The sequence below is a fragment of the Heteronotia binoei genome, chromosome 19 (assembly GCF_032191835.1).
Source record: "Heteronotia binoei isolate CCM8104 ecotype False Entrance Well chromosome 19, APGP_CSIRO_Hbin_v1, whole genome shotgun sequence".
NCBI classification, from domain to species: domain Eukaryota; kingdom Metazoa; phylum Chordata; class Lepidosauria; order Squamata; family Gekkonidae; genus Heteronotia; species Heteronotia binoei.
Window position 1 is genome coordinate 13,146,229 of NC_083241.1, and position 21,072 is coordinate 13,167,300.

A 21,072-nucleotide genomic window follows, 5' to 3' on the forward strand; every position below is an offset into this window, starting at 1 on the left:
GAACATGACTTAGTTTTCTTCTAAAAATGTTTTGCAGATGAGAATTTTGTCTGCTTCACCAGACACGAGCCTGTGGGTGTTTGTGGGGCAATAACACCGGTGAGTAGAATGCCTGAGTTGCTGGTCTAGTATGTTGAAGGCAGGCTTTGCCGCCATTTTGAAGGTCCTCTGCTCTGTCGCAATTTACTCCTCCTTTCCTAATTTAGAAGGAAGGTGATGTAAGGTTTGCCTGCCTGCCCCTGGCCCCAATCCCCCCTCTCATGAAATGGAGGGGAGGGAGAAGCAGCTATAAAATGGCCCCTGTGGAAACGCTCTAGGAATTCTCCCATGTCTCTGTGCTCTAAGGACAGCTCTGGTCTTTTTTGTTCTAATAAATCATCAGGTCCCTTTGTTGGCTTTTTAGGAGATCTTTCTTGACAAATGTTGTGAGAGCCAAGTTTCAGCTCCTTCCACCTAAATGGCACCAGTTCATGTCTGAGGAGAAGCGGTCTTTATGTGTATGTATGCAAACCCCTGGGTGCATAGTGCCAGCACACTGCTTCTCTTCCGCTATCCTATAACCACTTACCGCTTCCTGCTCTAAGTTGCTCTTATATTCATGAAGGAGTGGTCTATCATTGGCTACTAGCCATGCTGAATAAAGAGAACCTCCATACTCAAAGACAGTAAACTTCTGAAACTCAGTGTTAGGAGGCAACAGCCAGTGAAGAAGACGACTGCAGATTTATAACCCGCCCTTCTCTCTGAATCAGAACAGCTTACAATCTCCTATATCTTCTCCCACAACAGACACCCTGTGAGGTGGGTGGGGCTGAGAGAGCTCTCCCAGAAGCTGCCCTTTCAAGGACAGCTCTGTGAGAGCTATGGCTAACCCAAGGCCATTCCAGCAGTTGGAAGAGGAGGAGTGGGGAATCAAACCTGGTTCTCCCAGATAAGAGCCCACACACTTAACCACTACACCAAATTGGCTCTCCAAACCACTACACTAAACTGGCCTTGGCCTGTATGCCCTGTTGGTTGGCCCTTCAGGGCAACTGGTTGGTCACCGTATGAAACAGTATCCTGGACTAGACGAACCACCAGTCTGATCCAGCTGGGCTCTCCTTACGTTCTTATGAGCTGCAGCAATTCCATACCCCAGTGCTCTACTAAACAAAACCAGATCTGATGCGAGAGTCCAACATTCCATTTTCATGCTTTAGTTCTAGAAAGGTATAGCCTGTTGATTTATCCACTTGGTTTTTGAAGCCAGTGCAGAGTACAAAATGTAAAATGAAAACCACGCACGGCAGATGGGTGAAGTTATTTGGTGTTGTAACAGAAATGCGCTTGAGTGGCAGTCCTCGGTTTGAGAAATGGTGGGCGATAACTACACAAGTATGTGTCCTGTTTGCAACTGCGGGGCGTAAGGCTACTTCCCCCCGCTTTCTGAGCCGTATCATTATTTATTTGTTTGTTTAATATTTTCAATTTATAGCCCATCCTTTCCCAGATGGGCTCTGATGATGATGATATTGGATTTATATCCCGCCCTCCACTCCGAATTGAGCGGCTCACAATCTCCTTTCCCTTCCTCCCCCACAGCAGACACCCTGTGAGGTGGGTGGGGCTGGAGAGGGCTCTCATAGTAGCTGCCCTTTCAAGGACAACTCCTGCAATAGCTATGGCAGACCCAAGGCCATTCCAGCAGCTGCAAGTGTAGGAGTGGGGAATCAAACCTGGTTCTCCCAGATAAGAGAGCTCTGGCTGACACAAGGCCATTCCAGCAGGTGCAAGTGTAGGAGTGGGGAATCAAACCTGGTTCTCGCAGATAAGAGAGCTATGGCTGACCCAAGGCCATTCCAGCAGGTGCAAGTGTAGGAGTGGGGAATCAAACCTGGTTCTCCCAGATAAGAGAGCTCTGGCTGACCCAAGGCCATTCCAGCAGCTGCAAGTGTAGGAGTGGGGAATCAAACCTGGTTCTCGCAGATAAGAGAGCTCTGGCTGACCCAAGGCCATTCCAGCAGGTGCAAGTGTAGGAGTGGGGAATCAAACCTGGTTCTCCCAGATAAGAGAGCTATGGCTGACCCAAGGCCATTCCAGCAGGTGCAAGTGTAGGAGTGGGGAATCAAACCTGGTTCTCCCAGATAAGAGAGCTATGGCTGACCCAAGGCCATTCCAGCAGGTGCAAGTGGAGGAGTGGGGAATCAAACCGGTTCTCCCAGATAAAAGAGCTATGGCTGACCCAAAGCCATTCCAGCAGGTGCAAGTGGAGGAGTGGGGAATCAAACCTGGTTTTCCCAGATAAGAGAGCTATGGCTGACCCAAGGCCATTCCAGCAGCTGCAAGTGGAGGAGTGGGGAATCAAACCCGTTTCTCCCAGATAAGAGTCTGCACACTTAACCACTACACCAAACTGGCTCTGGACAGATAACAGCTGTCAATAATACAAGATTAAAATCAAATACATATAATAAAACAATATACAATCTAAAAGCAATATAACAATCTAAAAACAAACTCCAATTCTGCAGCTGGTGATATCAGTTGCCTCCACTCCTTCCATACATCCTCCAGCTGGTGCAAGATAAATGGGTCAGCAGAGTTGTATCATCAGGGTCCCTGCAGCAGGGAGGCCACGGAATAACAAAATGTCCACCGCCTCAATTGAATGCCTGGTGGAACAGCTCTGTCTTACAGGCCCTGCGGAACTGCAACAGTGCCTGCAGGGCCCTAATCTCCAGTGGGAGCTTGTTCCAGCAGGTAGGGGCCAGGACAGAGAAGGCCCTGGAGTGGATTGAGACTAAGTGGGCTTGTTTTGGATCAGGGATTACCAGCAGATGTTGATCCGTGGAGCAACTGAGAACCATAGGAAACATTCTGAAGAGCTCAGGGCAAGGAGCTGATCAGCCATTCTCTCAGCACTGGACACCTCCTACCTAAACTGGGTGGCTAGACAGCACCTGGCGACTGGTGGGTGTGTTGTGGGCTGGAATGGAGGGTGGGTGTGATGCTAGCTGCGGTGTCACATCGGTTCCAGTAAAAAAAGGTAGCTCTAGGAACTATACTGTCTCTAAGCTGTGGACTCTTGTGAGCAAAAATTCTACTTTGTGAGCTACCGGCATTAAAGTTCTGAGCTGCTGTGTAAATTAATTTGCTCTGGGGCCGTCCTTCCTGAACTAAGAAAAAATGTGCAAGCTGGAGGCTAAAAAAACCCTGTGAGCTGGCTCATACTAACTCAGCTTGGAGGAAACACTGTTTAGGAATTGCTGGAAACTCTATGGTTGTTTGATAAGAGCCCCGTGGTGCAGAATGGTAAAGCTGCAGTACTGCAGTCCTAAGCTCTGCTCACAACCTAAGTTTGATCCCAGTGGAAGCTGGGTTCAGGTAGCTGGCTCTAGGTTGACTCAGCCTTCCATCCTTCCGAGGTCGGTTAAATGAGTCCCCAGCTTGCTAGGAGGAAAGTGTAGATGACTGGGGAAGGCAATGGCAAACCACCCCGTAAAAAGTCTGCCATGAAAATGTGAAAGCAACATCACCCCAGAGTCGGAAACGACTGGTGCTTGCACAGGGGACTACCTTTACCTTTCTTTTACCTATGGTTGTTTGACCAAAAGTGATGTTGGCCCTGTTGTTAAATTCCTCTGCTGCCACTTGGAATGTCAGTGAGCGACAGGAACAGGGAGGAAGGGATCTCCACTACCCTCATGGGGGAATGGGACCCCTAACAACTAACTATGCTGCAGGGACTTCAGTATGGTTGGATCGCTTTTCTAGTGCATATTTAATATCGGGGTTAGTCCAGTGCAGGGGTGGCCAAACTGTGCCTCGGAGGCCACATGTGGCTCTTTCACACATATTGTGTGGCTCTTGAAGCCTCCATTGCCCCACTTGCCAACTTTGTCTCTTTTCCAAGCCAAGCCAGCTGGTAGCTTGGAGAAGTCATTTAAAGTTAAAGTTGTTTTTTCCCACCTCTCCCTCCCCATATCCATCCATCCATCCATCCTTCCTTCCTTCCTTCCTTCCTTCCTTGCAGCTCTTAGACATTTAACATTTATTCTACATGGCTCTTACATTAAGCAATTTTGGCCACCCTTGGTCCAGTGTATTGTGGGTCCCCTCTGATTACGCCGCGAGGGAAGATCACGGTGAGCAATTAACTCCGCTTAATTGACAGCAGGTATTTTTGTTGGCAAAAGATGATTGTAACTAGGCTGAGAATGTTTACACAGCTGTTGGAGTAAAATACCACTCCGGGTATTTCCTTACTGTGGCTGGGCCGCGGCCAACATTGTGTTAGAGTAGACAAAGTCTGACATTTGATGTCCCTAAGAAAATAGCAACCCAACACTGATTTGGGTGGGGAGTATGTTTGAAAGCAAACATGTCCTTTTGTTTTCCTCTTGTCTGCACAACAAATGGGGAAGCGCTCGGAGAAACCGAGGCCTGCGCTGTCTTGCTGGTCAGAGTGGACCTCTCCCAGCCTTTTTGGAGACCCTTTAAATAACTTTCAGGATGCCTTAAGTGACTGCACAGCCCTAGGCCGATTTCCCACTAGCTTTATGCCGCTCCAGGGTTGCCAAGTCCAATTCAAGAAATATCTGGGGACTTTGGGGGTGGAGCCAGGAGACATTGGGGGCGGAGCCAGGAACAAGGGTGTGACAAGCATAATTGAACTCCAAGGGAGTTCTGGCCATCACATTTAAAGGGACAGCACACCTTTTTAAAATGTCTTCCTTCCATAGGAAATAATGAAAGATAGGGGCACCTTCTTTTGGGGCTCATAGAATTGAACCCCCTGGTCCAATCATTTTGAAACTTGGGGAGTTCTTTGGGGAGAGGCACTAGATACTATACTGAAAATATGGTGCCTCTACCTCAAAAAAAACAGCTCCCCCAGAGCCCCCGAAACCTCCAGATTGATTCCCCATTATACCCTATGAGAATCGATCTCCACATAGGGAATAATGAAATGCTCAGCAGACGTTTCCCTCCCCTTTCCCTCCCCCCCTACCCCGTTTCTGTCGACTCTGAAGGGGGATTGGCCTCTCTACTCACGAGTTGCTGCCAACTTCTTCACAGCAACACAGACACCCCATCCCAAGAGGAAGCCTTTCAATCGGAGACTGAAGCCTCCGGAGGTGGAAAGGCACATGGTCCTCTGGGGGCGGGGCTTCCCCCCACCGGCCAGCTGACTGGGGGTGGGAAGGAGTCTGGGAAAGCAGAAGAACCCCCGCTGGGACCTGGGGATTGGCAAGCCTATGCCGCTCTCACTCTCATCTCCTCCACAGGGCATCTGTCAGATTTCACACTATCTGCCCCCCAGGCTGCAAGTCACTCTGCCTCTTTTGTGCAGCAGACAAGATCCTCTAAACCCCAGTTTGCGTTTGCCGCAGGCAAAAGGCAAAGCGAGTTGCAGCCCCTGGGCTGCATGTTTGACATCCCTGCCCTAGATTGTTACCTGGGCTCTAATGGGCAGTCCCCAGCTTCCAGCAACTCTTTGGGTCCATTCTCTGGAGGAGATCGCAGCCAATTTCAGGACCCAGCTGTTCAAACAGGACACCTATGTCATTAACAGTCAGCAGGCTTAGATCCTGGGAGCTCTGCAAAGGCTCACCCTGCAAGGGACGCCTGCATGTTCGTTACTGGCCTTCCCAAAGGATTTGGAGCTTTTAAAAAATCCTAATGACCCCATGTTGGATCCTGTGCAGAATTTTCTCTTGCACAAGGAGAAATGCAAGGAAAAGACCTTAACAGCTGCTTGCGCTAAAGTCCGTTTATGTTTTCACTAGTGGGTCGCTGGAGTCAGGCCTGTGTCCACTTCTGTTGTCGTCGCTAAATGTAAATTTACACGATCAGAGGCCCACACAGATTGGTCTGGCTTTATTGTGGTCGAAAATACCTCTAAATATGTTGTACTCCGCCCTGAGCCCTATGGGAAATGGGCGGAATAGAAATATACTAAAATAAATAAATAAGCCTTTTTCTATAATGTCTGATGTGAAAGCCAAAGTCGCCGGTTAATTGAACTCTTCCTTCTCTGCCTTGGATGAGGGTTTCATAAGTGTTCGCTGTATGACTGAGCTTTTTTTCTCTCAAGGACACTGTTGTTCTTGTGTGTCTTAAGATGAGAGGTGCTGTATAATACTGTTTGCTGCCGCAGCAGTTGTGGAGACAAGCATTGCTACAGTGGCACGTAGGGACAGAATAAAGTATTACATCCAGTGCTTTTTTTGGTAGAAAAAAGCCCAGCAGGAACTCATTTGCCTATTAGGCCACACTCCCTGATGTCACCATTGTTTCCCAGGAACTCATTTACATACTAGGCCACACCCCTTGACGCCAAGCCAGCAGGAACTGCTTTCCTGTGCATTCCTGCTTAAAAAAACAAACGAACAAACCCTGATTACATCCCAAAAAGACATCATCTGTCTGTTTCATTGAGGGAAGCAGCCTAGTGTTTGGACACAGAATTGTCCCTAGTAAATGAGGGACAAGTTGGAGTGCAAGAGATTGTTGAATGGAAATTATATTCACGGGGTGTCCATAATGATGTTCTCTTCTAGTGGAACTTCCCGTTGCTCATGCTGATCTGGAAGATGGCACCAGCCCTGTGCTGTGGAAACACCCTGGTGGTCAAGCCCGCTGAGCAGACACCCCTCACGTCCCTCTACATTGGCTCTTTAGTCAAGGAGGTAGGTTGAACTCATTATACTGAAGACAGAGTAGACAATATTTGCCAATATTGTCTACTCTGATTGGCAGACACTCTCCAGAGTCTCAGGTAGAGTCATTCACATCGATTCCTACCTGATCCTTTTAATGGCCTATGGCGGGGATTGAACCTGGGACCTTCTGCATGCAAAGCAGGTATTCTACTGCTGTGCTAAGCAGTCTTCTTAGATGAAGCTGTCTCCTATCAAGGTCAATATTAACTACTCTGACTGGAAGCAGTTTTCCGGGGTCTCAGGCATCACCTGCTAACGGATGCTTTGAGATGCTGGGGACTGAACCTGAGACTTTCTGCATGCAAAACAGATGCCAACCAAGGGAATTGAAAACAAATCATCCAGTATCATAATGTCCCTGTATAAATCGATGGTGCGGCCTCATTTGGAATACTGTGTACACTTCTGGTCACAGCACCTCAAAGAAGATATTATAGCATTGGGAAAAGTGCAGAAAAGGGCAACTGGAAGGATTAAAGGGTTGGAACACTTCCCCTATGAAGAAAGGTTAAAGCGCTTGGGGCTGTTTAGCTTGGAGAAATGTCGACTGAGGGGTGACATGTTTGAGGTTTACAAGATTATGCATGGGATGGAGAAGGTAGAGAAAGAAATACTTTTCTCCCTTTCTCACAATATGAGAACGCGTTGACATTCAATGAAATTGCTGAGCAGTCAGGTTAGAACTGATAAAAGGAAGTTCTTCTTCACCTAAAGGGTGATTAACACATGGAATTCACTGCTGCAGGAGGTGGCGGCAGCTATAAGCATAGACAGCTTCAAGAGGGGATTGGATAAACATATGGAGCAGAGGTCCATCAGTGGCTATTAGCCACATGTATTGTTGGAACTCTCTGTCTGGGGCAGTGATGCTCTGCATTCTTGGTGCTTGGGAGCGGCACAATGGGAGGACTTCTAGTGTCCTGGCCCCACTGATGGACCTCCTGATGGCACTTGGGGTTTTTGGCCACTGTGTGACGCAGAGTGTTGGACTAGATGGGCCATTGGCCTGATCCAACATGGCTTCTCTTACGTTCTCACTGATCCCAGCCCTTCATCCGGCCTTGTTGAAACGCAGTGGCCATCTATCCTAAAGTGCATTGCGGGTCTGCTCCAGCTGCATAGCTAGGAGGCATGGTGGAAGAGGGCTGCAGGGAGCCACTGGGAAGGGGCCCGTGGGTGGGGGTGAGTGCAGAAAGCTGGAGTGGTGGGGGAGTCCTTGTCTGTCCTGCATGATTTAAAGAGCCTGCCGACCAGCTGATTGGGAGGGGCAGCAGCTGGTCCTGCGGACCCCTCCCATGATTTAAATCACACAGGAGGGTTGGCCCTGGGGTGATGAGGGGCCACCAGAAACTGTTGAGGGGCTGAGCCCTGTGGCTCCTCGGCTAGCTAGCTGCAGGCCTGATCTGCTCTATTCCCCCACTTATTCCAATGCCGGAATAAAGTATTCAAATGTCTTTCCAGGCAGGTTTCCCTCCAGGTGTGGTGAACATTGTGCCAGGGTACGGCCCCACTGCAGGCGCTGCCATTTCCAACCATCCCGACGTTGACAAAATAGCTTTTACCGGATCCACGGAGGTAGGTAAACTGACTTCTTGGAGCAAAACTCTTCCTGTGCGTGTCCTTCATAGCAAATGCTGTAAATGCAACATCTATATGAATTGTGCTTCCCGTCCATAGCTCAAACCTGCACATTTTACAAGTGTTGTTGAATATTCCGTTCTGGCTGGCCGTGTGCTTGGGCACGTTCCGTATGGCTTTACTTTGGAGCGTGTGCAATGCACAAAACCTAAGCATAAGTCAACATTTATCCGTTTACTTCATTTATATCCTACCTTTCTCCCCAGTGGAGATCCAGATGGAGATCCAGCGGGGATCCTTCTCCATGCCTCCATTTTATCTTCACAACAACCTTGTGAGGTAGGAGAGGCTGAGATGGTATGACTGTCCCACGGATACCCAGTGAGCTTCCAAGGCAGGGTGGGAATCTGAACTTGGGTCTCTCGCGCATCTTAATCAGGCGCTACACCACACTGGCTCTCTTTATGCCAACCAGCTGGTCATAGAGCACCCGTGAGGCTATTTAAAAACCCGTCGTCTCTCAAGGAATAACTCCCAATGCCAACATTTGTCAATGAAGAGACTCCATCTTAGTCAAAATTAATGAACAGTGTTTTTGGATGTACTGATTGTAAGTTACTGGCCCTGATTTCACTGGTAAAGTGAGCACATGTTGACTGTTTCTTTCAAACAGAAGAGCAAAAATAGAGTTTAGTAGCACCTCTGTCACAACTCGGGGGGGTGTTACCAATCGCTGCCACGACTCTGGGTTAAGGGTTCCCCTTGAGAAGGCCCAGAGTGCCCTCCCAAGCTCTTCAGGCCTCCTTTAGCTTAGGCCGAGTAATAGACGTGAGGACCAGGCAGAGTGAACAACAGGGGAAAAAATGGTTTATTTAAAAGATCAGTTCAGTGCAATATAAACTGTAGTGTATCAAGAAATGTCATGCGACCCGACGGGGGGGGCAACTGTCCCCGCCTATCTCCAGCTGTGGCGGGAAGTTCAACGGGGCTGGATTGGCCCAACCAACCCAGTAGGCTGTACCCGGGATTGTACATAAGCGGGACCCGGCCCGCGTGTTCCGTCTCTTGCAACGTGCTCCTAATAAACCATGTTGCCCTACTCTCGTCTCCGCTTCGAGTACGTTACACTGGCGACGAAGGTGGGATCCTAGCCGCAGCGGCTACGACGGAGATCTGGGCAACAAGCGACTGTCGCCGCCATCATGGCCAACCAAAGCGGAATCACCGGCTACCTCGAGCCCTTCGACCCAACCAATCCAGAGGGATGGGAGTCCTACGCGGAGCGGGTCGAGTTCTACCTCCGGGCCAACAAGATCACTGACGCCGGAGCGAAGAGGGACGTTCTCATGAGCGTCTGCGGGCCTGCCACATTCGAGATCGCCAAGGGTCTCTCGGCACCCGCCCGTCTGGCAGAGAAATCCTACGACGAGATCATCCGACTCCTCACGGGACACTTCTCACCACAGCCTTCGCGGGTGGCTCGCAGGTTCCTGTTCCACAAACGGGACCAGATCGCGGGCGAGTCCGCCGCAGACTACCTGGCGGCCCTCCGTAAACTCGCCGGGAACTGCAACCTCCCCCAACTGGAGGAAGCCCTGGCGGACAGATTCACGTGGGGCCTCCGCGACGAGAGGCTCCAGCAGAAGCTCTTCGCCAAAGAAGAGCTTACTCTCCAGGCCGCCTTCAGCGAAGCGGTGGCATGGGAACGAACCGCACGAACGTTTCCCCGGGCCAAGATGGAAGCTGCCCACCACGGAGAGCTGGACCAAGACGGCCCCGAGGAGGAGGAAGCCCATCAGCTACGCCGCCCAGCCGGGCCACCCAACAGAGCGACCCAGCGCCCCCGAGCGACCGACCGACCACCAGCGTCGGAGAGAGCCCCGGCCACCAAGTGCGCCAGCTGCGGCGGCCCCCACGAGCGGAGAGACTGCCAATACCGGACCTGGGACTGCAGGAGCTGCGGAAAGACCGGCCACATTGCCAGGGCTTGCCGAGCCAAGCCCAACCGCAGGAAGCCGACCACGTACCACGAGTCCGCGGAGTCCCACGCGGTAGACTCCACGTCCCTACAGGTACTGAACTTGCCCCACGATTCCCCCGATAAAATCAAAGTGGCGGTCCTTATAGAGGGGAACCCCTGCCAAATGGAGGTGGACTCAGGGTCCTCCATTTCCCTTATTGCGGAAGAAACCCTAAGAGAACTGTGTCCCCGCCAGCGGCTGCAACTTCGGCCGGCAGACTTCATACTCCGGGACTTCCAGAAGAACCCGGTGCAAATTGCGGGGTGGGCGCGGGTACAAGTCGAGCGGGGGTCCTTCCACGGCCCGCTGGACATCCTGGTGGTTAAGCGCCAGCTGGCCACCCTGCTAGGTCTAGCCTGGTTCAAACCCTTGGGAATCCGCGTGGAGGGGGTGGGTCAGACCATAACGCCCCGGGGGTTCGGGGAGATTTGCAAGGAATTCCCCGAGGTATTCGATGGGTCCCTAGGGAGCTACCGGGGGCCGCCCATCTCCCTGCCCCTAGACCCCACGGTCAGACCGATTCGGCTCAAGGCCAGGAGGGTTCCGTTCGCCTTGAAACCTAAGATCGAGGCAGAGTTAGACCGCCTCACGGCACAAGGTGTCCTGGAGCCGGTGGACTACGCCACCTGGGAAACCCCCATCGTTACCCCCATCAAGCCAAACGGGGAGGTGCGGATCTGTGCCGATTATAAATGCACCATAAACAAGGCACTACAGGACAACCCCTATCCAGTGCCGGTGGTGAGCCATGTCCTGGCCGCCCTAGCGGGGGCTAGGATATTTGGGAAGCTAGACCTGGCCCAGGCCTACCAGCAGCTCCCAGTAGACAATAAGACGGCGGAGGCCCAAACGATCGTGACCCACAGGGGGGCTTTCCGGGTAAAGAGGCTTCAGTTTGGGGTTAGCGTCGCTCCGGGGATTTTCCAGAGCCTAATGGACGCTCTCCTTAAAGGGATCCCAGGAGTCCAGCCGTTTTTCGACGACGTTTTAGTCGCCGCCCCGGACCCCGAGGAATTCGGCAACCGCCTTCGAGAGGTGCTCCGCCGGTTTCAGGCAGCGGGGCTCAAGGTCAAGAGAGAGAAATGCTTGCTGGGGGTTCCACGGGTAGAGTTTCTGGGGTTCGCCGTTGACGCAGCAGGAATCCACCCCACGGAAGAAAAGACCCGAGCCATCGTGCAAGCCCCGGCTCCCACTTGTAAAGCGGAGCTCCAAAGCTTCTTGGGGGTGCTCAACTTTTACCACTCCTTCCTCCCCCACAAGGCAGCCCTGGCGGAGCCCCTTCACCGGCTGCTGGACAAAAAAGCCCCTTGGGTTTGGGGCAAACGACAGGCCGCGGCGTTCCAGGCGGTCAAGGACGTCCTGGTGTCCAATGCGGTGCTCCACCATTTTGACGAGGCCCTCCCCGTCATCCTGGCCTGCGATGCGTCGCCGTATGGGGTGGGAGCAGTCCTGGGGCACCAGCTTCCGGACGGGAGGGAGGTACCGGTCGCATATTACTCCCGCACGCTCACTTCAGCCGAGCGCAACTACGCGCAGATAGATAAAGAGGCCCTGGCAATCGTGGCAGGGGTCCGAAAGTTCCACGAGTATCTATATGGGAGAAGGTTCACCATTGCCACGGACCACAAGCCCCTCTTAGGTCTACTGGCCCCAGACCGACAAACCCCCCAAATACTCTCACAGCGCGTGTTGAGGTGGAACCAATTCCTCAACTCATACACGTACACACTGGTTCATAGGGCCGGCAAGGCTATGGGACACGCGGATGCGCTTAGCCGTTTGCCGCTTCCGGAGACGGGTCCGGACCCCGCACCCGCACACCAGGTCATGATGATAGAGAGCCTCCCAGAGCCGCCCCTCCACGCAACGGAGGTGGCCAAGGCCACCCAGAAACACAAGACACTGGCACGGGTGCTCGACTGGGTGGTGAGGGGGTGGCCAGAGGGAAACATGGGGGAAGAATTCAAGCCTTACAAGGCGAGGAGGGAGGAATTAGCCGCACACAAGGGCTGCATACTTTGGGGCAGTAGGGTAGTGATTCCACCTCCGCTCCAAAAGCGTGTTCTAGAATCCCTACACGAGACTCATCCTGGCATAGTGCGAATGAAGGCTCTGGCCAGGAGCTACGTCTGGTGGCCGGGAATGGACGGGGAGATCGAGGGCTGGGTCCGCGGGTGCCAGACCTGCCAGGAATCCCGGCCCGAGCCGCCCAGCGCCCCCGTCACTAGGTGGGAGTCCACCCGGAAACCATGGTCGAGACTCCATATCGACTTTGCGGGCCCATTCCAGGGGCAGACCTTCATCATAATAGTGGACTCCTACACCAAATGGCTGGAGGTCATCCCCGTAGGGTCCACCTCGTCCACAGCCGCGATCAGAGCTCTGCGCAGGGTCCTATGCACACATGGCATCCCGGACACCATAGTCTCTGATAACGGGGCCGCCTTCACCTCAGCCGACTTCCAGGCGTTCCTACAAAGATACCTGATCAGGCACATAAGGTCGGCTCCCTTCCATCCGGCCACCAACGGCCAGGCGGAGCGGATGGTCCGCACAACAAAGGAGGCCCTCGGCCGAATTGTACAGGGGGACTGGGACCACAGGCTGGCCGCGTTCCTCTTCGATAATCGGATCACCCCTAACCCGGTCACAGGAGTCAGCCCGGCTGAGCTCCTCATGGGACGCAAACTCATAACCCGGCTGGACCGGCTGCATCCCGACCGGGCTTCAGACACCCGCGGGAGCCCCGAAGTCCGAGACGCCGCCCGGGGCTTCTTCGCGGGCGACCCAGTTTTCGCCCGAAACTATGCAAGGGGCCCCGATTGGGTGGCGGGGCGGGTACTGAGGGTAACCGGGTCCCGCCACTACGACATATCAACGGAGGGGGGCCAGGTACTACGGCGGCACATTGATCAGTTGAGGCGCCGCACCCTTCCGGAGGCCCCCACGGACACGGACGAGGCTATATCCAGCGAGGAGCCTAACGGAGACCGCCTAGATGACGCGATCCCAACATCCGTGATGCGGGCGCCGGAGGTACCGGAACCGACCGAAACCGAGGGATCCGCGGAACCGGACGGGCCGCCCCCGTCCACTCCAGGACCTACCGAGGCACCATCCTCGGCGGCCGCGCCGCCGCCACCGGGACCCCCCAGACGGTCCACTCGGGAGCGCCGGCCCCCCGCATACTTACAGGACTTTGTACATTAACCAGGGGGGGAGGGGTGTAGTGTATCAAGAAATGTCATGCGACCCGACGGGGGGGGCAACTGTCCCCGCCTATCTCCAGCTGTGGCGGGAAGTTCAACGGGGCTGGATTGGCCCAACCAACCCAGTAGGCTGTACCCGGGATTGTACATAAGCGGGACCCGGCCCGCGTGTTCCGTCTCTTGCAACGTGCTCCTAATAAACCATGTTGCCCTACTCTCGTCTCCGCTTCGAGTACGTTACATAAACTAAAAAAAAAAAAAGGTAAAGGTAGTCCACTGTGTAAGCACCAGTCATTTTTGACTCTGGGGTGCCGTTGCTTTCACAACGTTTTCACGGCAGACTTTTTTATAGGGTGGTTTGCCATTGCCTTCCCCAGTCCTCTACACTTTCCCCCAGCAAGCTGGGTCCTCATTTTACCAACCTCGGAAGGATGGAAGGCTGAGTCAACCTGGAGACGGCTACCTGAACCAGCTTCCGCTGGGATCGAACTCAGGTCGTGGGCAGAGGGCTCCGACTGCAGTACTGCAGCTTTACCACTCTGCGCCACGGGGCTCTCTAAATATAAACTAACAAGGTGCATTAAACAGTAAAAGGGGTGAAGGGAAAATAAACAAATGCCCTAGTGCATCTGGACTTACTTTCCCTAGACTGTCTCAGTCAGATCTGGGCCCACTCACCCTTCCTCTCAGGGCAAGGGTCTCTTCCCTGCGGTAGCCCTTCCTTAGCTTTGCCTCCTAGGAAAAGAACCAAGGCTTCCACCTCCCAGACCTTTTATCCAAGCTCTCCTCTTTCTCTGAATGGCCCAAAATGGAGCCAAAACCTTTTAGGGCTTCTGGGAATTGTAGGCCCTTCCCACTACTACCACTCAGGCTTTCCTGGGCCCGCAGGCCTCTAAGGCACAGCCCAGATCATGACAACCTCAAAGACCAACAAAATTTCCAGGCAGAGCTCTCATCATCATCTCGAAATCTGGCTGGTCCTTAAGGTGCTGCTGATTCAAATCTTGCGCTTCTACTGCTTACCCACACAGCCAGCCACTTATCTAGATGGGCAGGATCTTATGTGCACTCACTGTAACATTTGGAGAGACCTCATTTCTGTTGCAAGTTGAGTCTTAATCTGTCATCCCAAATCCCTTTCAGTCTTAGTTCTACAGTGTCTGGTTTTTTTCTCTTCTTTAGGAAATGTAGCTGACTTGGGTCTTTTCTCCTGCTGTTCTCAGCTGATTTTTCCTCCTTCACATTTCCTGTGTCTTTCCCCAGATAAATGCTCCTCCCTTTATTCACCTGCATTCTCTAAGGTTGCTACACGTTCCATCTTTGCATGGTGACGCTTGCGCGATGGCTGCCGGCATCCTGGGAGAAGCCAGTCTTGGCTACAGAACAGTCTTCATGGTGGATGCTCTCGGCAACCCCGTCTGCAATTTTTCCCACTTTGGTGTAGTGGTTAAGTGTGCGGACTCTTATCTGGGAGAACCGGGTTTGATTCCCCACTCCTCCACTTGCACCTGCTGGCATGGCCTTGGGTCAGCCATAGCTCTGGCAGAGGTTGTCCTTGAAAGGGCAGCTGCTGTGAGAGCCCTCTCCAGCCCCACCCACCTCACAGGGTGTCTGTTGTGGGGGAGGAAGGTAAAGGAGATTGTGAGCCACTCTGAGACTCTTCGGAGTGGAGGGCGGGATATAAATCCAATATCATCATCTTCTTCTTCTTCTTCTTCTTCTTCTCTGTCTCCCCCTGAGCATGCTAGGTTTGCACTTGATCACTTGATGTTCTAATTGGCATATTTAGTAATTTAATTAATTGATTGATTAATTAATTTGTTTGTTTGTTTATTAGTTTATTTATTAGTTTATTTGTTTATGGCCAGTTCATCCTCCATGCGCTTGACAAGACTTTTCATAACTGTGATGAACAGCTACTGGCCACTGAAGAACTTTCTCAAAGTCCAGGTGGGCAGCCATGTTGTTCTGAAACAAGAGAACAAAGCTTGAGTCCAGTGGCACCTTTAAGACCAACAGAGTTTTATTCAAGGTATGAGCCTTCATGTGCACGCCCACTTCATCGGACACATCGGTGGTTGACAGTTCATACATTTAGACAGCAAATCTGTTTAGGAAATCTAGAGAGCCGGTTTGGTGCAGTGGTTAAGTGGGCGGGCTCTTATCTGGAAGAACTGGGTTTGATTCCCCACTCCTCCACTTGCAGCTGCTGGAATGGCCTTGGGTCAGCCATAGCTCTTGCAGTTGTCCTTGAAAGGGCAGCTGCTGTGAGAGCCCTCTCCAGCCCCACCCACCTCACAGGGTGTCTGTTGTGGGGGAGGAAGGTAAAGGAGATTGTGACTGCTCTGAGATTCATAGTATAGGGCAGGGTATAAATTTAATATCTTCTTCTTCACCAATGTAGTGGTATCTGTCTCTCTCTCTCTCTCTCTCTCTCTCTCTATATATATATATATATATGAAGTGCTAACTTCCATTCCAATGTGTCTGAGGAAATGTGCGTGCACAAAAGCTCACACCTTGAATAAAACTTTGTTGTCTTAAAGGTGCTGCTGGACTCGCTCACACTTTGTGCTCTCAAAGTCCAAAACACTGAAACTTTCTGCATGTAAGACTGCCATCTACAGGTTGTGTCCTGCATTATCCTTTCATGTGGTGGTGGGAAGTGCTGTCAGGTCACAGCTGATTTATGGTGACCCCATAGGCTTTTCAGCTGGAGTCTTGTGTTCAGTTTTGGGCACCACATTTTAAGAAGGATACAGACAAGCTGGAACGGGTCCAGAGGAGGGCAACAAAGATGGTGAGGGGTCTGCAGACCAAGTCCTATGAGGAAGGGTTGAAGGAGCTGGGCATGTTTAGCCTGGAGAGGAGGCGGCTGAGGGGTGATAGGATCACCATCTTCAAGTCCTTGAAGGGCTGTCATATAGAAGATGGTGTGGAATTGTTTCCTGTGGCCTCAGAAGGTAGGACCAGAACCAGCAGGTTGAAATTAAATCAAAAGAATTTCCGGCTCAACATTAGGAAGAACTTTCTGACAGAGCGGTTCCTCAGTGGAACAGGCTTCCTCAGGAGGTGGTGGGCTTTCCTTCCTTGGAGGTTTTTAAACAGAGGCTAGATGGCCTCTGACAGCAATGAGGATCCTGTGAATTTAGGGGGACGTATTTTTGAGTTTCCTGCATTGTGCAGGAGGTTGGACTAGATGACCCTAGAGGTCCCTTCCAACTCTATGATTCTATTCTATTCTAAAATCCTGTGAGTTTAGGGGGAGGTGTTTGTGAGTTTCCTGCATTGTGCAGGGGGTTGGACTAGAGGACCTTGGAGGTCCCTTCCAACTCTGTGATTCTCTGCTTCTAAGGCAAGAGACATCCAGAGGTGGTGTGCCATTGCCTGCCTCCACATCACAGCCTCTGTATTCTTGGGAGGTCTCACAACCAAATACACAACCAACTCAAAGTTGAACTTGTGGATCTTCTAACAAAAATCTGTAATCTTTCATTGAAATCTGCCTCTGTTCCTGAGGACTGGAAGGTAGCAAATGTCACCCCCATCTTTAAAAAGGGTTCCAGAGGTGATCCGGGAAATTACAGGCCAGTCAGTCTGACTTCAATACCGGGAAAGTTGGTAGAAACCATTATCAAGGACAGAATGAGTAGGCACATTGATGGACACGGGTTATTGAGGAAGACTCAGCATGGGTTCTGCAAGGGAAGATCTTGCCTCACTAACCTGTTACATTTCTTTGAGGGGGTGAACAAACATGTGGACAAAGGAGACCCGATAGATGTTGTTTACCTTGACTTCCAGAAAGCTTTTGATAAAGTACCTCATCAAAGGCTCCTTAGAAAGCTTGAGAGTCATGGAGTAAAAGGACAGGTCCTCTTGTGGATCAAAAACTGGCTGAGTAATAGGAAGCAGAGAGTGAGTATAAATGGGCAGTCTTCGCAGTGGAGGACGGTAAGCAGTGGGGTGCCGCAGGGCTCGGTACTGGGTCCCATGCTCTTTAACTTGTTCATAAATGATTTAGAGTTGGGAGTGAGCAGTGAAGTGGCCAAATTTGTGGATGACACTAAATTGTTCAGGGTGGTGAGAACCAGAGAGGATTGTGAGGAACTCCAAAGGGATCTGTTGAGGCTGGGTGAGTGGGCGTCAACGTGGCAGATGCGGTTCAATGTGGCCAAGTGCAAAGTAATGCACATTGGGGCCAAGAATCCCAGCTACAAATACAAGCTGATGGGGTGTGAACTGGCAGAGACTGACAAAGAGAGAGATCTTGGGGTCGTGGTAGATAACTCACTGAAAATGTCAAGACAGTGTGCGTTTGCAATAAAAAAGGCCAACGCCATGCTGGGAATTATTAGGAAGGGAATTGAAAACACATCAGCCAGTATCATAATGCCCCTGTATAAATCGATGGTGCGGTCTCATTTGGAGTACTGTGTGCAGTTCTGGTCGCCGCACCTCAAAAAGGATATTATAGCATTGGAGAAAGTTCAGAAAAGGGCAACTAGAATGATTAAAGGGCTGGAACACCTTCCCTATGAAGAAAGGTTGAAACGCTTAGGGCTCTTTAGCTTGGAGAAACGTCGACTGAGGGGTGACATGATAGAGGTTTACAAGATAATGCATGGGATGGAGAAAGTAGAAAAAGAAGTACTTTTCTCCCTTTCTCACAATACAAGAACTCATGGGCATTCGATGAAATTGCTGAGCAGACAGGTTAAAACGGATAAAAGGAAGTACTTCTTCACCCAAAGGGTGATTAACATGTGGAATTCACTGCCACAGGAGGTGGTGGCAGCCACAAGCATAGCCACCTTCAAGAGGGGGTTAGATAAAAATATGGAGCAGAGGTCCATCAGTGGCTATTAGCCACAGTGTGTATGTGTGTGTGTGTGTATATATATATATATTTGGCCGCTGTGTGACACAGAATGTTGGACTGGATGGGCCATTGGCCTGATCTAACTTGGCTTCTCTTATGTTCTTATGTTCTTACCAGCCAGGGCTGACCCTGCTGAGCTTCTGAGGTCTGATGAGATGGGACTAGCCGGGGCTATCCAGGTCAGGGGTAGCTGTTCAGTTATTGCAAAAATGTATTTATTTTGTTCTCTTTACTTTAGAGACTGCCTTCCTCCTTGAGGCTCAAGGTGGATTACACAGGGGAAATTAATGCAATTAATAGGATGAGGCGTCTAATAAGACTAGAATTTCAGAAATCTGGAAGAGCCCCGTGGCACAGAGTGTTAAAGCTGCAGTGCTCTCTACTCATGACCTGAGTTCAATCCCCGGTGGAAGCTGGGTTTTCAGGTAGCCGGCTCCAGGTTGACTCAGCCTTCCATCCTTCAGAGGTCGGTCAAATGAGTCCCCAGTATTGCTGGGGGGGAAGGGTAGAAGACTGGGGAAGGCAATGGCAAACCACCCTGTAAAAAGTCTGCTGTGAAAACATTGTGAAAGCAATGTCACCCCAGAGTCAGAAATGACTGGTGCTTGCACATATAATAAAACCAATAAATATAATTAAAACAACAGAAATCTGAAAGAAAGACCTGATATGTTAAACAATGCAAAAGTTTTACATAAGTAGAAAACAATAAGGTGGAGGGTAAGATAATAGCAAAAAGAAAATCCATATGATACACAGTAGCACGTCCACTGTCTCTCTCCTTTTATAAAAGCATCTTCTTAAACCATTTCTGTTTTATATTCATATAATATTATATTATTAGAGAACCAATTTTGGTGTAGTTGGTTAAGTGTGCAGACTCTTAACTGGGAGAACCGGGTTTGATTCCCCACTCCTCCACTTGCAGCTGCTGGCATGGGCTTGGGTCAGCCATAGCTCTTTCAGAGGTTGTCCTTGAAAGGGCAGCTGCTGGGAGAGCTCTCTCAGCCCCACCCACCTCACAGGGTGTCTGTTGGGGTAGAGGAAGGGAAAGGAGATTGTGACCTCTCTGGGATTCAGAATGGAGGGCAGGATATAAATCCAATATCTTCGTCTTCTGCTATATAGCCCAATGACCTTTACTGAGAAGAGATCATGGGGAAAGGGAGTAAATCAGGCCCACAATGGTGGGGTAAGGATTGTGTGGGTAAGACCCCTCCACTCACCCCTCAAACTATTTCACTGATAGAAACAGAGTGATGATTAGGTGAAGGTGCTACAAGCCACAGCAGGGGAGAAATAATAATTTGTATGTTTCCTTTCTTATTTTATTTATTTTTTATTTGGTCCATTTATATTCTGCCCTTTCTCATACGGGCTCAGGGCAAATCACATACAGATAAAAACTAGTCTCAAACCCCTTCTGTTCTAGAGAGGTGGAGGAAAACCAAGACTGGCCTCTTGTTTTGGAAAAGAAGCAAGTTGATGTTGTTAGGAAATATAATGTTGCTCACCGGAGTAGAAGGTATTACATTAAACGGTCCCGTAAGGTCTATCTTTGATAAGGCCGCTTCATATATTCATCTGGAAAAAAGCCACCACTAAGTGTACATAAAAAGCAAGTACTGATTTTTTTTTTAAAAAAAAGAAAAGCACAGTGACAGAATCAAGAAAGGTATAATATTTCCTCACCTCTTTGAAGCTGGTTGAAAGGGGATTTGTCTTAGCAGTAGTCTGTGTGAAAAGGATCTAGGGGTCTTAGTGGACTATTTGCTGAACATGAGTAAACAATGGCTAAAAAGGCAAATGCAATTTTGGGCTGTATCAACAGAAGTATAGTGTCCAGATCACGTGAAGTGATGGTATCACTTTACTCTGCTTTGGTACGACCTCACCTGGAGTATTGTGTTCAGTTTTGGGCACCACATTTTGAGAAGGATATAGACAAGCTGGAACGGGTCCAGAGGAGGGCGACGAAGATGGTGAGGGGTCTGGAGACCAAGTCTAATGAGGAAAGGTTGAAGGAGCTGGGCATGTTTAGCCTGGAGAGGAGGCGGCTGAGGGGTGATAAGATCACCATCTTCAAGTCCTTGAAGGGCTGTCATATAGAGGATGGTGTTGAATTGTTTTCTGTGGCCCCAGAAGGTAGGACCAGAACCAGTGGGTTGAAATTAAATCAAAAGAGTTTCTGCTCAACATTAGGAAGAACTTCCTGACCGTTAGAGCTGTTCCTCAGTGGAACAGGCTTCCTCAGGAGCTCTCCTTCCTTGACTAGATGCCCATCTGACAGCAATGAAGATCCTATGAATTTAGGGGGAGGTATTTGTGAGTTTCCTGCATTGTGCAGGGAGTTGGACTGGATGACCCTGGAGGTTCCTTCCAAGTCTATGATTCTTTGATAGCACCATCATCAGAAGCAGGGCAACACATGTGAAAATGCAAAAGGCAGTCTGAAAAACCCTAAGGTGTTGTTTTTTAGTCTCTATGTAGTACACCAGATAGTTCATCTACCTGAGAAGTTGCAGGTGTTTCAGTGCTTCATGTGGCTCTGGATCACACCAACCGTGTACCACACAAGGCGGGCAGATCACCTCCTTTTACAGGAAAAGCTGAGATCTTCTAGAATAAAAGCCTCCGCTGCTGTATGTATTTCTCAGCCCTGAAGGGTAGTTATA

At 50.5% G+C, this 21,072-nt stretch overlaps 1 protein-coding gene across 1 annotated transcript in view; it reads left to right on the forward strand.

The window, feature by feature from the left end:
• The window catches only part of ALDH1A3 (aldehyde dehydrogenase 1 family member A3), an 83,669-nt gene that overhangs the window by 37,432 nt on the left and 25,165 nt on the right, over positions 1–21,072 (forward strand). Inside the window, exons 5-7 of the mRNA XM_060259810.1 lie at positions 38–99; positions 6,546–6,674; positions 8,169–8,282. Of these exons, the coding sequence (XP_060115793.1) occupies positions 38–99; positions 6,546–6,674; positions 8,169–8,282 (305 nt within the window). The remainder of the gene's footprint in view (positions 1–37; positions 100–6,545; positions 6,675–8,168; positions 8,283–21,072) is intronic.